The sequence below is a fragment of the Lutjanus erythropterus genome, chromosome 8 (genome assembly GCF_056507025.1).
Source record: "Lutjanus erythropterus isolate fLutEry1 chromosome 8, fLutEry1.hap2, whole genome shotgun sequence".
Classification (NCBI taxonomy): domain Eukaryota; kingdom Metazoa; phylum Chordata; class Actinopteri; order Lutjaniformes; family Lutjanidae; genus Lutjanus; species Lutjanus erythropterus.
In genome coordinates this window covers 14,373,105-14,388,274 of record NC_139324.1, presented here as the reverse complement: position 1 = coordinate 14,388,274, position 15,170 = coordinate 14,373,105, and the positions used below count along the sequence as shown (strand labels likewise).

At 37.6% G+C, this 15,170-nt stretch overlaps 1 protein-coding gene across 1 annotated transcript; it reads left to right on the top strand.

Annotated features, from left to right (window-relative positions):
* Positions 1–3,817: 3,817 nt before the first annotated feature.
* piga (phosphatidylinositol glycan anchor biosynthesis, class A) lies at positions 3,818–13,500 on the top strand. The gene is made up of 7 exons (XM_084724015.1): positions 3,818–3,961; positions 5,715–6,191; positions 7,819–8,089; positions 9,048–9,180; positions 9,447–9,579; positions 11,279–11,485; positions 13,014–13,500. The coding sequence occupies exons 2-7, from the start codon at positions 5,751–5,753 to the stop codon at positions 13,281–13,283; spliced, it is 1,455 nt and encodes a 484-aa protein (XP_084580141.1). The 5' UTR covers positions 3,818–3,961; positions 5,715–5,750; the 3' UTR covers positions 13,284–13,500.
* The last annotated feature ends 1,670 nt before the right edge of the window (positions 13,501–15,170 follow it).

Genomic DNA, 15,170 nt, shown 5'->3' with positions numbered 1-15,170 from the left:
ACTTTGGTGTTTATGTATATATACTGTACATTCCCCGACTTAAATGTGTGAAAAGAAAGTTTTTACAGAGAAATGTAGTCATTGTAGGTAGCTTGATCTGATATTGTAATATTTTGCAGCAATTATGAAAAATATGTCTGGGTTGATATGCAGTTGTGATTATTGATCCTTTGTTTTTGAGCCAGATGAGTCTCAATATAGCTAGCTAATATTGTCAGTTTTATGTGGCTAACTTGTTGCTTATGTCACATTACTAACCATTCATAACTCAAACATATTTAATCACGTACAACAAGTTTGGGCTTTGTATTAACAAGAATTTGGCAATACGATACATATCACAATAATATGATTCAATATATTGTGATGCTATGAGCAAGGTGATCTATGGCTGTTTTTTTTTTTCAAATTAGCTATAGATTTAAATTTAGATTTATAAATTTTAGGAAAACTGTCATAGTATAAAGAACACCCCCACCATGCAACCATATGCATAAAATCTGAGTTTAAAAACATTAACTTTTTTATGCAGTCAGAACAGTGAAGTTAGATAACATTGCTATCAAGTGCTGTTGATGTTTAAACACAACACAAATAAAAAGAAAACTAAATTTTGAAGCTGATGAAAAGATGTTATTGGGCAACCTGGTAAAAGCCACATATATTCACATCTTAAGTTTCCTAATTTTACCAAAATGCTGGCTAACTAGCAAGCTAATCCACATCAATCATTAGCTAGCTAATTAGCTAGCACATTGCTAACATTGGTTGACTTGAGATGAGACCCTATGTGACACTTTTACAGGAAAAGGGAGAACTTGGCCGAGGTACCAGTCTTCAACTGTCATTGGAGCACAGATTAAAAAGGGGTGGGGCTTGTGAAGTTACAGACTGTGCAGATCTAATGCTCTGTGGTCACGTTATATCACACCCTCAAGTCTACGTTTATGTGAGTAGCTGAAAAGGAATGTGACATCTGATAGGTGAAAAATAATTCTCTTTAGAAAAAAAAATGAGTCATTGCAGCAGAGGGAAGAGAATGCAGTGAGGTTCAGAAATGACAAGCACTCTGGAAGGTTCAACAAACATAACAACAACCCAATATGTTTTTGATGAAATTTACAAATACCAAGTACTTTTAAATATGTATATTTGTGGATTTCTATTACATTATATTTAACACAAAACGTATTTGTGTGTGCATCAGAAAAACACTTGTGAATTTTATTTTTTATATGTGGAGTTTAAAAAAAAAAAATTATAGTCACTGGAAAAAATAGAAAAAATATTTGTGCTGTCATGCATATATAAATAACAAAAATCAATTGTTACTACCAGGAAGGCAATGTTTATATGTATATTATATATAGCATAATACCAGTACTACAAATTGTTCATTTTCATTTAAATAAAATGCAATGCAGATATCTGTGGGAGGTAAAATGTTTCTATGGCTGACAATTTACTGTGATTCATCTTTTCTTATACCAGTGTGTTAAAATGTAATCTGTTCTTCTGTAACTGCCTTTGTGGTATAAAACCAAGTGTTGTTGTTTTGTTACACGTTTATAAATAAACAGGTAAAGGTCATTGTATGTAATGTATAGCACATCAAGGTGACATTCAAGGGGCAAAACACCAAAAAGTAATGCTTATCCTTATCTTGACAACCCAGCAGCCACTTACTCTTTTCTTGTCTAGTATGATTTTAATATGAACCAGGGGAAGTGCGTAAAATACTGCTGGTCCAGATGGCCAGTCCACAACTGGTCCCGGGTTCTGTCAGCAGCATTGTTCCTGTGGCTGCAAATAGGAGAGCATGAACTGAAGCAAGCTGGAAGAGAGGGAGTTGCAATATGTGGCAGTGTGAATAAATGGCGTTTGTTATGAACAAAGGGTTAAAATGAAATGTACACTCAAAATGCTTTGCTAAGGGAATAAAAATGGAACACCTCTTTAACCCACATATCCCATTTGAGCCCTTGTGTCATTTGTTTTTAGTGTTGCTAATTATTTCAATTTGTCATCATCGACAGGATGATGTGTGCCATATTCAGTGTACCATAATCTTGGCCACAGGGTACCATTATTATGAAACAGATTTCCAACATGCTGAGACTTGTTAATGGAGCTGTGACAGAGAACAAATTTAAAGAAGTGGCAGCATTCAGCACTCTGACTTCAGAGTGTGAAAGAGAAACGACAGGAGCAATCGATAACAAAACACTTCAAATACATTTGATCATTTTGGGCCTCTGAATTATCATTAGCTCAGACTTTTCAGAGTACGTTTCCATGTTTGTCAGCATCGTCAAGATTAGTTTGTGGCCCAGAATCCGGCAAACTTTGCCATAAAAGAAAAACAGGCAGCTAGCTGCATTTTCATTTCCCTGTCAGATATTTCATTTCCCTTTTCTGCTTTATTGAACCATATCAATAAAAATACAGACATTCTTCAGAAACCAGATGCTGCACTGCAGTATAAAGAATAATCTCTCCTTAAATATAAATTAAATAACTAAATAAATATAAGACTATATTTAACAATAATAGTTTTAAAAACATATATCAAAGGAACAATAATTTAAAAAGAAAATAGATGAAAAATGTAAGGTTGTTCAAGGGACTCTCCATTCAATTTTGGTTAGCCTTATAATCAATTACATCCAAGTCATAAAGACTTAACCAAAAACCTTGCTATATGTATGTTAAAATTAGTGCCTTAAAAATAACAACTCTGTAACTCTTTGTCATTTGTTAATTCATTCATTTATTTGAATTCCTTTATTTTTTCTTATTCTCTTCCCTATTGCTTTTGCTTTCCCCTATTACTTTTAATATTCCTTGAAGGGCCAAGCTGCCAATCAACTGGCAGTGGGAAGAGCTATAAGAATGATTTTTTAAAAATTAAAATTATACAGATATAAATTGAGTAATTTATGTGCAAAATGTGTATTTTTAAATATAAACATGTAATTGATATATAAATAAATAAACAGAAATGTGAAAAATTATAGCATTATTATTTTATATTTTATTATTTTTTATATTTTTATATATATTTATTATTTAATTTATCTCTCTTTGTATTTCCACATTTATTTTCTTATTCAACAGATTTTTAAATTGCACTCTGACTCCATGCAAGATTTACAATAAAACACAAAGAGTTAATATTTCATTCAAATTTAGATTTTTATTTTGAAAAACGTGCACAGCAGATGACAGCATTAGAACAACTCCAACATCAGCATTGCAAGTTGAAATGGGAGAAATGCCTCTGGAACTCAGGAGAGTACACTTAGCTCTGAGTTCCTGGGTTAACTTAAAAGGACATAATGAAGATCATCTCAACTCTAATTCTAATATGGAAATTAATTAAATTATGGGAAATAAACAAACATAACTCAGGAAACTGTGACTTTTGTGATCAGGAGGAAACTATACAACATGTTATAATTCATTGTCCAATGTCCAATTGTCCATTGTTTTGAGAGAAGAGAACTTATATCAAACCTCAAAGAAATTAAGTTGAATTTGGACTTGAGATATTTTACAGAGAAGTTCAAATGAGAAATGTTTTCAAGCACTGTTACAGTACCTTAAACGAACAAATCTGATAAAGAGAATACTGCTGTGTTTATTTGTCTAACTTTCATAGTTTTTTTTTTAATCGGAGCTAGTAGAGTTAAGTTAGATTCCCGATCCACACTCCATACCAGTTGGTGGCGGTAATGCACCATTACGTTGTTTGCCAACCGCCATAAAACGCCAAGAAGAAGAAGAAGAAAAAGACAGCAACCGCTCCATGGAACGACGGTGCGTGTGACGTAAGGAATCCAGGAAGTGTTACAGGTGGCTAACCGGCTAGCTCAGAGCTGGCGAGTAAAAATGAATCTACACCCGAAAAATAGTTGCGTCTATTTTTACAGACTGGAAAAAGCCTGACATTTTGTCCACGGTAAGACAATTCGGACTAGGAGTCCCACGTGTCTTAATGGCAGTTAGTTTTGATTGATTAAACATAAACAGAGTTTGTTAGCTTGATGCTAATGTGTAATGAAATGCATAAGGTGTGAAAACGAATTTTATATCAGCTCTTCTCCGATGTTTTCGTCAATTCTGGTGATGAGCGACCTTATCCCACCATAGTTAAATAGACGCAAAATGCAAGTTAAAGGAACAACTCACTCTTAAATTATTTCTCACGCTAAAGGAGAACTGGTACACATGAGACAGGTGCTAAATTAGGATACCTGTCTTACTAGGGTGGTTTTATTGGGGTACTGGGAGATTTAAACGCAGCTCTAAACCCTACGCAAAGTCAAAATTCGCTGTAAATGGTCAAATGTAACATACTATTACAAGTGTACGTGTTGGTCAACAAAAAAGATAAAGTAAATGTTAATGATTCACTAAATAAAGCACATCAGTTAATGAAGAAACTGCTCAGTTGGAACATTGTCTACAATAATCTCCCACACCTGAGTAGGTGAATAGTGAGTATGCGTGAAGATTTTCTCAGATTGTTTTATATCATTGTAATCTAAATCTGTGGTTTTGAAAGAGAGCTGTGGGACATGTAAAATAATACTTTATAAATATATAGGCTATATAAATCTTTATTCTTGCCAGTCAAGCATGTGTCACCCACACATCACCCATTAATGGTGGAGATATTTATTGTACAACATGTCTACTAGCTTTCTAATTCATTTATCTCTTCTTGTTCTTTCACATAACTAAGTAGAAGTGTAAAAAAAAAAATAGGCTACGTCAGATTATTCCAAGGAACATACATGGGAGGCTTGGAGAAAAATATGTGAGCCTTTGATGTGGACAACTTTGAGTTTTGGAATTTCAGTTGAACAAAAGCAGGAAACTGAAGACTGTCACCTTTGGCTTAGAAAACTTGATGATTAAGTTATAGCCTTAATTTGACAATACAGCTTGAAGGTAGACAGGAAACGGGGGAGAGAGAGAGTGGAGAAGATGTGCAGCAAAGGGCCATAGGAAGTGAACCCACAGTTGCTGTTGTTGACTCAGCCACTTGAATTTCATGCCTTGCCAACTGAGTTACTATGGTGCCACTTGACATTGAAGAGACTGAACAATTAAGTGGTCAGTCCAAAAAAACTAATCCAACAGTCTGAAAACCATAGATATACAATTTACAATGATACTAAACAGAGACAAAGGCAAATTACCACATTAAAGAATCTATAAAAAGGAAATACTGTGGGGTTTTGTTTTGTTTTGTGTTTTTGTGGTCAAAATATTTGGCACTAAATGAACACCATTTGTACTTAAAAATTATTTAACACATTCCATCCATATTAAGATACTTTTGTCAGGGATTATTTACAAAAATCTAATTATTATAGGCAAATAATACATGTCACGCATGACAATATGATGACATTATGATGTAACTTTTAAAAAAAAGGAAAATTACATACAATAAAAGAAAAGAAAACCAATGAAATTGAGGTGATCCCTTCAGTAATTCAAATAATTAGATTTTCAGTACCGATACATTTAGAAATGGATGACGGTTATATGAGTTTTAAATAGACCCACTCTTCACTCTCTTGTGTTCTTTCTAATGGTTTTGAGTAGTTATCATTAATTATTTTCATATCTTGTATTGTCATAATTCTAATCAATTAATTTTCCCTTGATCAACTAATCAGTGAATTTCCTCATTATTTCAGCACCAGTGAGGTGTACAGCCTCACAGAGACTCTACAATGGGCCAACGAAGGAGAGCAGCAGCTGTGAACTCATCTCGGGGAGTCTCTGGAGCTCCTGCAGATGTTGCCAGGGTCCCCAGCAGGAAGCACAACATCTGCATGGTGTCTGACTTCTTCTATCCAAACATGGGCGGAGTAGAAAGTCACATTTACCAGCTTTCCCAGTGTCTGATTGAAAAGGGACACAAGGTGGTGATTGCCACCCATGCCTATGGCAGGAGGAAGGGTGTCAGGTACCTGACCAACGGGCTGAAGGTGTACTACCTCCCCCTGCAGGTGATGTACAACCAGTCCACAGCCACCACCTGCTTCCACAGCCTGCCACTGCTGCGCTGTGTGTTTGTAAGGGAACGCATCACTGTGGTACACGCACACAGCTCCTTCTCAGCCATGGCCCATGATGCACTGTTTCACGCTAAGACCATGGGCCTCAACACGGTATGTGACTAATTGTACCTACTAATTTTATCATCAATCAGATCTCACATCATAAAATGGGCCTCATGCAAGAATCACTCATGTGTAGGAGGGATTTTGGAGAACTTGCTGCATTTTTCTTGTATTTTGAATTTTCTTTAAGGTCCAAACATAATTTACGAGTGGTCCAGACCTGTTGTAGGAGTCATTAAAGAAACTTCCCAAGTCTGAAATCCTATCTGATCTCACATTAGGGTGACATTTATCATTTTTGGTATTACAGAAAACTGTTTTGTAACTGCATTTAGAAAAGTAATCATATCTTATCTAACGATTTGGATTTAGCGACAAAACTGTCCTAACTGAAGAATTTCCTACATTAGGAATCCTAAGTTAGGATGGCACAGATGGGAAACAACATTAACTTCTCAAATTGTTTGAGGATGCTTTAAATTTTCTGGACCATGTATGAATGAGTACATATCGATTGTCAAGATCATCTTGCTGCGATCATTTTAATCTTTATTCTGGATCAATAATCGGGAAGAAATCTTCCCATAAATGTTTCCTTGGATTCAAAGGTAAAATTTGACGCCCATCTTTTCTTGTCCATAATAGCAGCTAGACAAAGACACATGAAATGAGACGCTTGTTGTCGCAGTTACCAGCAGTCTCATGTACATTTTAAATACAGATACAGACATGACAGGGTGAGTGACGACTGACAGTGATGGATGATATGATTTGCGATATTGGAGAAAGTGATCATTTTTACATCATTTTTCTCATTTTCATTGAAAAACGTATTAAAATGAATTTTTGTGAACGTGCACACTAATACACACAGGTACATAGTTATCTGAAGTTTGCTGAATCTGATGTGGCACACTGACTCAAACAAGCCCCCCATCAGTCCAGGTGCCAGAAGAAAACAACAGTGTGCATCTGTGAGTAGTTGGGGTGCAGTAGTATCTACAGTGTGGATCAGCAACAGCAATGAAACATGGTCTAGGTCAGTAGTGCCCAACCCTGGTCCTCAGGGACCCCTGTTCTGCATGTTTTAGATGTTTCCCTGCTCCAACACACCTGATTCAGATGATCAGCTCATCATCAAGCCTCTGCAGAAGCCTGACAACAACCTGATCATTTGAATCAGGTGTGTTGAAGCAGGGAAATATCTAAAACATGCAGGACAGGGGATCTTGAGGACCAGGGTTGGGCACCACTGGTGTAGGTGATAAAGCCAATTTGTGATCCTGCAACACAACTGGAAAAAGTTGCAGACAGTCCTAAGTGAATACAACGTGCCCTTCCTTTTCAACAACAGTTTGTGAGTCAGAACGGCACCAGTGATATGTTGATAAATTAGCAGCCTCTGAGAAGTGCTGCCCCAGAACACAGTGCTGTTACACATGGCTGCTCACTGTGTCTATCTGTATTAAATCACCTGAAAACAACACCAGGCTGCTATAGTATAACCATACAGACCTGTGCACACATCAGACTGGTCAGTTATAACTTGTTACTGTGTTTTTTTATGATGGAGATTAAAAAAAAAGAAGATAAACACATGAGGCCCAATGTGTTTATATCACTAAGACACACATAATCAGCTGACATTAAACGTAACGAGTCTGATTGTTTCCAGGTGTTCACTGACCACTCGCTCTTTGGCTTTGCTGATGTGAGCTCTGTACTGACCAACAAGCTTCTGACTGTGTCTCTGTGTGACACCAACCACATCGTGTGTGTGTCCTACACCAGTAAGGAGAACACTGTGCTCCGGGCAACGCTCAACCCAGAGATCGTGTCAGTCATTCCCAACGCTGTTGACCCCACAGACTTCACCCCCGACCCCTCTCAACGCAGAGACGACAGGATCACGATTGTTGTGATCAGCCGTCTTGTCTACCGCAAAGGTACAGAGAAACTGTTGTTGGACATCCTCACCTGTTTGTTTGTCTTTCTGCTGGTCAGTGTAGGCAGCAGAATTGAACAGGGAACAGGACACTGCCCTTTTTTTGAAGGACCAAAATTGATAATTATTGATCATTTTTAACAACCTATTTTTGATAAAGACTTTGAATATAAGGGCCTTCCATTGAATTTAACCACTTTATTTATTAAGGCAAACAGGTAATACAGCGCTGTAACACAGTATGGAAAAGTATGGAGTTTGATTTTAGTAATTTTCAGGTTTGGATAACTATGGAAAAGGGAAAAGAGAGTATGGAAAAATAAGAAAGAAAATTGTGTTTTCAGACTGTTGCCCCTATTCTGTTTTCTAAAATATAAAATTCAGAATTTCTTAAAATAAATTGATTAAACAAGCAGTGTCTTTGATAGTGTTTGGAGCAAAACGTTTATGACTGTGTGAGAGAGTGCAGGCTGAAGTGAGCTTGATACAGTGGAAAGAAAGGCAAGAAGTGTAGCATGTGACTGAACTCAGAGCTGCCTCAGCATCAGTGGTTTTCAAACTTTTTGTGTCCAAGTCACACCAAAGGGCAAGTCAAAATCTCAAGGCACACCTGTATTCATCTCATGCAAAATATCTTCTATAACCAGTGTCTCACTCTCTTTGCCTGAAGGTTATTCGAAGGTTTTTTAAGGTTATAGAATTTGCCTCTGTGTTGAGAAATTATTACAACATACTGATATAGTAAATTCTTCATTTATTCATAACGCTGTAATTCTGTGTTGTGACAACAATACATAGTTGTCACAAAATTGTGACAGTTTTAACGTAAATGTCAGCTTGTGTGTGTGTGTGAATAGAGTACATTTATATATAAGCCACAAATATTGTGCAGCCCTGCTCAGGTTATAACAAATATTAATTAAGAATTACAAGTGCTCATAATCTGTTCCTCTGTTAAGGAATTGATCTTCTTGGTGGGATAATTCCCGAGCTCTGCCTCAAACATCCAGACCTGCATTTCCTGATTGGTGGAGAGGGACCGAAGAGAATTGTACTGGAGGAAGTGAGAGAGAAATACCAACTACATGACAGGTACTCGGTGCTCATATTTCCTAAGAATACCTGGCAGGGAGGTATCACTTCACTTATTTTTGTCTTTGTTTAATTACAGCAGCCACATATCATGAACTGAAAGCTGACAGCACGGTTAAGCATTTTTTTAATATTTAGACAGTGTCTGGAAATTATTGTGTTTCAGCAGTGATGTGTATGGGAATACAGTGAGGTGTGTGTGTGTGTGTGTTTGTGTGTGTGTGTGTGTGAAGGTATCAAATGTGCTTTACTTCTTGTAATTGCAGGGTGCGTCTGCTAGGGGCCTTGGAGCATAAAGATGTTCGTGGAGTTCTGGTGCAGGGTCACATCTTCCTCAACACATCTCTGACTGAAGCGTTCTGCATGGCCATTGTCGAAGGAGCCAGCTGTGGACTGCAGGTTTGCTGCCACTCATACAATAGTTTAAGGATATAAAATCACGTGTCCCTTGTTTGATTGATCATTAAATGTATGGGTGCTCCAGTAGCTCACTTTGTAGAGTGTGCCCTCCTCCCCCGTCCTCAGCAATGTAGTGTTGATATCAATGCAAATACAGTCATTGATACAATGAGTCCCCTTCCCCCCTGCTGCATGCTCTACCCAGGCACCACCCCTTGTCTAAACCAAACCGTTGCTCCCGGTGCAGCCTCACTCTCGGTTCCAGGTTTTACAGCTCTATTGACGCACATTCAGCAGAAGAGAATTGGCTTGACGCAGCAGAAGATGCCGAAGTGGTGTTGTCACAGATTTTCTGTGGGCGTATGCTTGTGGGTGGCTGCTCAAGTCCGTCTCCTAGCACGGCTCAAAAAAAAAAAAAAAAAACAGAACTCGTAAGGGAAACATTGGGAGAGGCAATTTAAAGTGACTTTGTGAACAGTAGTAGTTGGAAATGACAGCAGCTGACCAGTCAGACAGTCACATGTGAACAGGGAAGTGTGTCTCTCAGGAGGAAGAGAAAACCACTTAGTTTTATCAGGAACTGTGGATGGAATGACAGTAACATAGTAATGGAAAGCTAAGATGGTCCTTGCAGGTCAATATGGTCCTAAAAAAATGTAAATCAACATCAATCCTATGTAAAATATTTTTTACTGTGCATCTGTTGGACACAGAAATGAATGAATGAATAATATTTTGTTGTCTAGATTTGAAAATCACATTTCAGACATTAGGGGCTAGGCAGGTAATAGCGCCTCTATTTTGTGGTAGCTTTGACTGCCTTTTGGGATATCAAAATGTCCTGTCAGCTCAGAATTAGTTGTCCCTGTCCAGTTCCTTAAAACAGGGAATCTAGCACCCTGATTTCTGTGTTTATTTTTGAAACATTTTGAATTATTTATGTAAATTAAGAGTGTGTTATTATTCCTGCTGGGGATCACAGAAGATAAGATAAACTTACTGATCCCAAACCGGGGAAAGTCACACATTACAGCAGCTCAAAAGTATAGTTAGAAAAAGGGGTGAGTGACAATAGAATACTAAAATAAAGATGAAATAGAAAAAGATATATGTAAGAATTAAAAAATATAAAATATAAATGGCTAGATTTGTCAAAACTATACAGTCAAGACTATGTAGACTATATACATCTTTCACTTGTACAGATATATGGAGATGTTTGAATATATGCACAGATATATAGATATATATGTATATCTGTGCAGGATAATTGCTCAGAAGTTGTAGTACACGCATGGTGTGTAGCATTATAATTAAATAATGTAAATAATGTTGCAATGTAAAGGCAGATTATACAGATTAGATTGCACAGAATACTAGCAGCAAAAATTTCACAACGATAATTTACAGTTTGAAAATTATTGCACAGAAAAGTATTTAAGTTAGAAAAATGTAAATCACTCTGAGTGAGGTGGCCTCATGCAATGACTGTGTAAGACTTTTAGCCTTAAGATTGTTAGTGAAGATCTGATTTTCAGCTGTTAATTTACTTGTGAGTCATGGCAAAAAGGCCCCCACTGTGAATTGGATGCTAAAAGAGAACAGATGTTGTTGTACTCTCACGCTGTGGATGATTTATACTGGTGTGAGTGTTTGTTTGTGTACAGTGTGTGCATCCAGTTTCTGTTGTCTTTCTCAGGTGGTTAGCACTCGTGTGGGGGGCATCCCTGAGGTGTTACCTGAGGACTTAATCACTCTGTGTGAGCCCACTGTGCGGTCATTGTGTGCTGGTCTGGAGACAGTCATCGCCCGGCAGCGTTCAGGATCTGTCCCCTCCCCCGCCTCCATCCATTCTTCTGTGAGAAACCTCTACACCTGGAGGAACGTTGCAGAGAGAACTGAAAAGGTACGTTTACACACACACCAAAACCTGCTGTTTCCTTTCTATTGTGTTCTGTCACTATATTTGTATGTACTAATAATAGACTCCATCCAGCTTTAACTTTGTTTATTGTGTGTTTGGTCTCTTTTTGGAAAAAATGAATTACTCACAAAATACAAGTATAGGGAAGTGGAGAGAGAATCTGCAACCATAACTCATCTAAGAGTACACCAGTCCCCCCAGGAAGTTGCGTTTACAACAGTCCATGGAAATTCAACCAATTCTGTGCAACCTTGCAATTTTGTCCAAACTCTGCAACTTTGCTGCAAATTTGACCAATCATCATAGCTTCCCACAAGTTCCACTAATCATCCCACTCAAACGTCATACATGAACATCTCAGTGAGAGAACTCAGTGTTTTGTTTTATTTTTCACTATATTTATTTTTATATGATTGAACTGATTTTTATAACTTTGGTAATTCTGAGCCTTTTGTTAAGGTTAGTTCTCTTTGGAACAATATGCATTTGATTTTTAATGATTTATATATTATAAAAATTGCAACTTTCTTTTGCAGTTTTCTCTTGGTCCTGTTATTTCATTGCAAAAAAAAAAATGCATAAAACACTGCAACATGCATCGCAATTTTTTAGAAACGCTGCTGTGAAATCAGGCATTTTAGGCCACAACAATCCTGAAAAAGGCCCACGAAATCCTGTAGAGACTGGCATACAGTAAGTTTAAGAAGTGCTGGATTATTTACACAATGCTAAATATCACAGTTATCGTCATTACTGATATAACATCTGTTTTTCTGTTTTTCCTAAATGCCGTGTAAATGAAAAACACATTTCTCTGGTTTGGGTAGGGATCAGAAAAACACGATTTCCTTGGCTAGAACTTTCAGTGAGAACGTCAGTTTCTTGGCCATGTTTACCGAACATGCTGCCTCATATGCTCTTTCCTCATCAGGACGAATTGAAAAAAGGCAGGCCTGAAAAATGAAGCCAACACAAAGGTGCCAAAAACTGCGGTTCCTTCAATAGCTGCTTGAGGCTGGTACCAGAAGAGAGTCAGTCCCCACAGACTGCCATATTAAAATGCTCATCTGAACAGAAACAGACATGTTCACAGCCTGGTCCAAAAAAAATGGGTTTGGTCTCTATAGCTATTTTTTTTTAAATATAATTCACCTGTTAAATTATATTCAGTCTTAAAGTTATGCATAACTAAGTGACAGGCGGGTGCTGTAACAGATGGCTGCCTGCTAGGTAGCAGCTTCATTTCAACAAACAAAAAAATTTGAAATGGATGCCTTAGATTTAAAAAAAAAAAAAAAGAATTGTGACCAAGACACATACAATACATACAATAAGATGAATCTATACAGTACTACAGTAACCAGGTTACTACATTGCATGTAAACATGTTTTCTGTGACTTGTAAATCTCCTGATCGTTTACACGTCTTAGGCTGCAGCGATGGAAATTCACACTGAATAATAGATGGTGAATTGTTTGTTGACTCTGATGGTTGTGTTTTCCCTCTCAGGTGTATGACCGAGTGTCTGGGGAGGAGGTGCTTCCCCTGGACAGACGGTTACGGAGGCTGAGGGCTCACTGCGGCCCCGTAGCTGGGTCCATCTTTGCATTCATAGCTGTTTTAGACTTCCTCTTCCTGCTGTTTCTGCAGTGGTTAGTGCCAGACCGGGTCATGGACCTCGCCGTGGACGCCACCGGCCCTCATGGACTGTGGCGGCAGGAACAAAGCAGTGAAGTCAGTGCCACGAAGCGAGCAGCAGAGCCAGATAGTTGCTCATAGTGAGCGTGAGCTGCGTTTCCACTGCAGGAACTTTCTCAGGGACGAGGAATCTTTGGAGGAACTTTTCCACTGCAGGGACTAAAGTTCTGGGGACAGTACCCCCCACCCCAGCTGGGAGTAGTACTTTGCAAAAGTACAGGAACTTTTGCAGCACTGAACACTTCCGATTTCTAGTGTCGTTGCTGTATAGTTGTGGGGAAAAATTATGTGTTAAAACAGCCGTTGCTTTTTCATACATCAGCAAACTAATTTGCCTAATCTTCATAGGTCTTAAAACCACGGTGCAAACACAGACAGTAATGGGCTGAAGGAGCCATTTAGTAAAAAAAATAGTTCCTGTGACTAATAGTTCCCGGTACTCTGGATAGAAACACATCTATGGTGTCATATGTCGTCTTCATGGTGCTGACTGATATTTGAAAGATGGCTACTGAATGCTGAATGTGCACATGTTAACCCAAACATTGTTTACATTTACTCATCAAAAGGGACCTTGTGTGAAGGCATTTTATCAAAGACTTTGAAGGCACATTTTATATGTATTTAATGATAAAAATTGAAATCTTTGGAACTCCTTGAAGATTTATTATATGCAGTATAGATTGCACTGAACACAAGGAGTAAAAGGGCTGGTTCAACTGTAAATTTCTAGTCATGTGCATACCACACACAGAACAACGGCTTTGTTGGAAAATATCACTATTTATGCAAAGCTATACAGTGTAATAGTGTACACTGCTTTATTTGTCTGATTTTGTTAACATGAACACCGCTCTTTTGTTTAAAGGTATAGTTCAGATTATTTGATTTGAGCCTGTGGGAGGTTAGAGTGAGCAGATAAAAATGGATGAAATTCAGGACAGATGCACTGGGGGTTAGGATCAAAATATATACAATAATTTAGAGCAGCATCAGACTCTTAACTATGATCATTTGCTATCAATATTCTAAAGATTTTAGGATGATTTGAAGCGCAGTGTCCTACCTGTGTTTGCAAGACGAATCATTATGCACAGGTGACAGATATGTTACAATCAATTTAAACATCTTTTCAGCAGATCAGGTTGTCATTAATCTGTACGAGCCTACAGACACTTTTTAAAAAAAAATATTTTCATCACAAAGTCCTCCCACAGTGGCGACTGTAGGCTCCATTACCTCTTTTACTGTAAAACAGGTCAAATGACATCAACAATTCCTATTTATTAAAGACTAATCAGCACTATAGACAAAAGAAAACACACCAAATATACTTCAGTGTTTTACAAAATGAATGACACATTTTTAATAACTAAAAGCAGGAATTGTAGCCTACATGATTGATTCGATCAGAATTCGATCTCTCTGCTTCTCCAAACTGGGGTTATGCTGACTGGCTTCTATTGTTGGTAAAACATCGATGTGGATAAGTACCTCATACAAGCCCACTTCCAACAATCTGAACTATCCCTTTAAAAATTTTAGTTGCTACATATTTATATGCACCTTTCCTTTTTTTTCAGATGATCACATGACTCCCAAACAAACCACTGAAAAATAAAGCATACCTTCTAATGTTTTGTCTGTCTTTACATGTCGTTTCATTTAGATTGCCTACAGCATTGTCGCAGTTTTATCTTCCAGAGTGTATTACATGACACAGCACACCCAGAAAGACATTACACGACTGCTTTCTTAGAATTAGTTTTGCCTTGTGGAATGAAGAGTGCCAGACAAAACACAGAGTAGCTGTGAAACAGGAGGTGATAGAGGTGGGGCGGCACCGTTTTTCAAGGATAACAATGGGGATTTACATAGTGTCGTGATTGGAGGTTGAACATTATATCATGCCTGCAAAATAAAATCATGTTATATGAGCTAAAATTGAAAATATAGAAATTTGTTATG

What these genes read in the sequence shown, in the direction of transcription:
- piga (XM_084724015.1), top strand. Translation starts at nt 5,751, where the DNA reads ATGGGCCAACGAAGGAGAGCAGCAGCTGTGAACTCATCTCGGGGAGTC. An exon ending in CCGTCTTGTCTACCGCAAAG is followed by an intron (nt 8,090 to 9,047) that starts GTACAGAGAAAC and finishes TCCTCTGTTAAG; the next exon opens with GAATTGATCTTCTTGGTGGG. An exon ending in AAATACCAACTACATGACAG is followed by an intron (nt 9,181 to 9,446) that starts GTACTCGGTGCT and finishes TTGTAATTGCAG; the next exon opens with GGTGCGTCTGCTAGGGGCCT.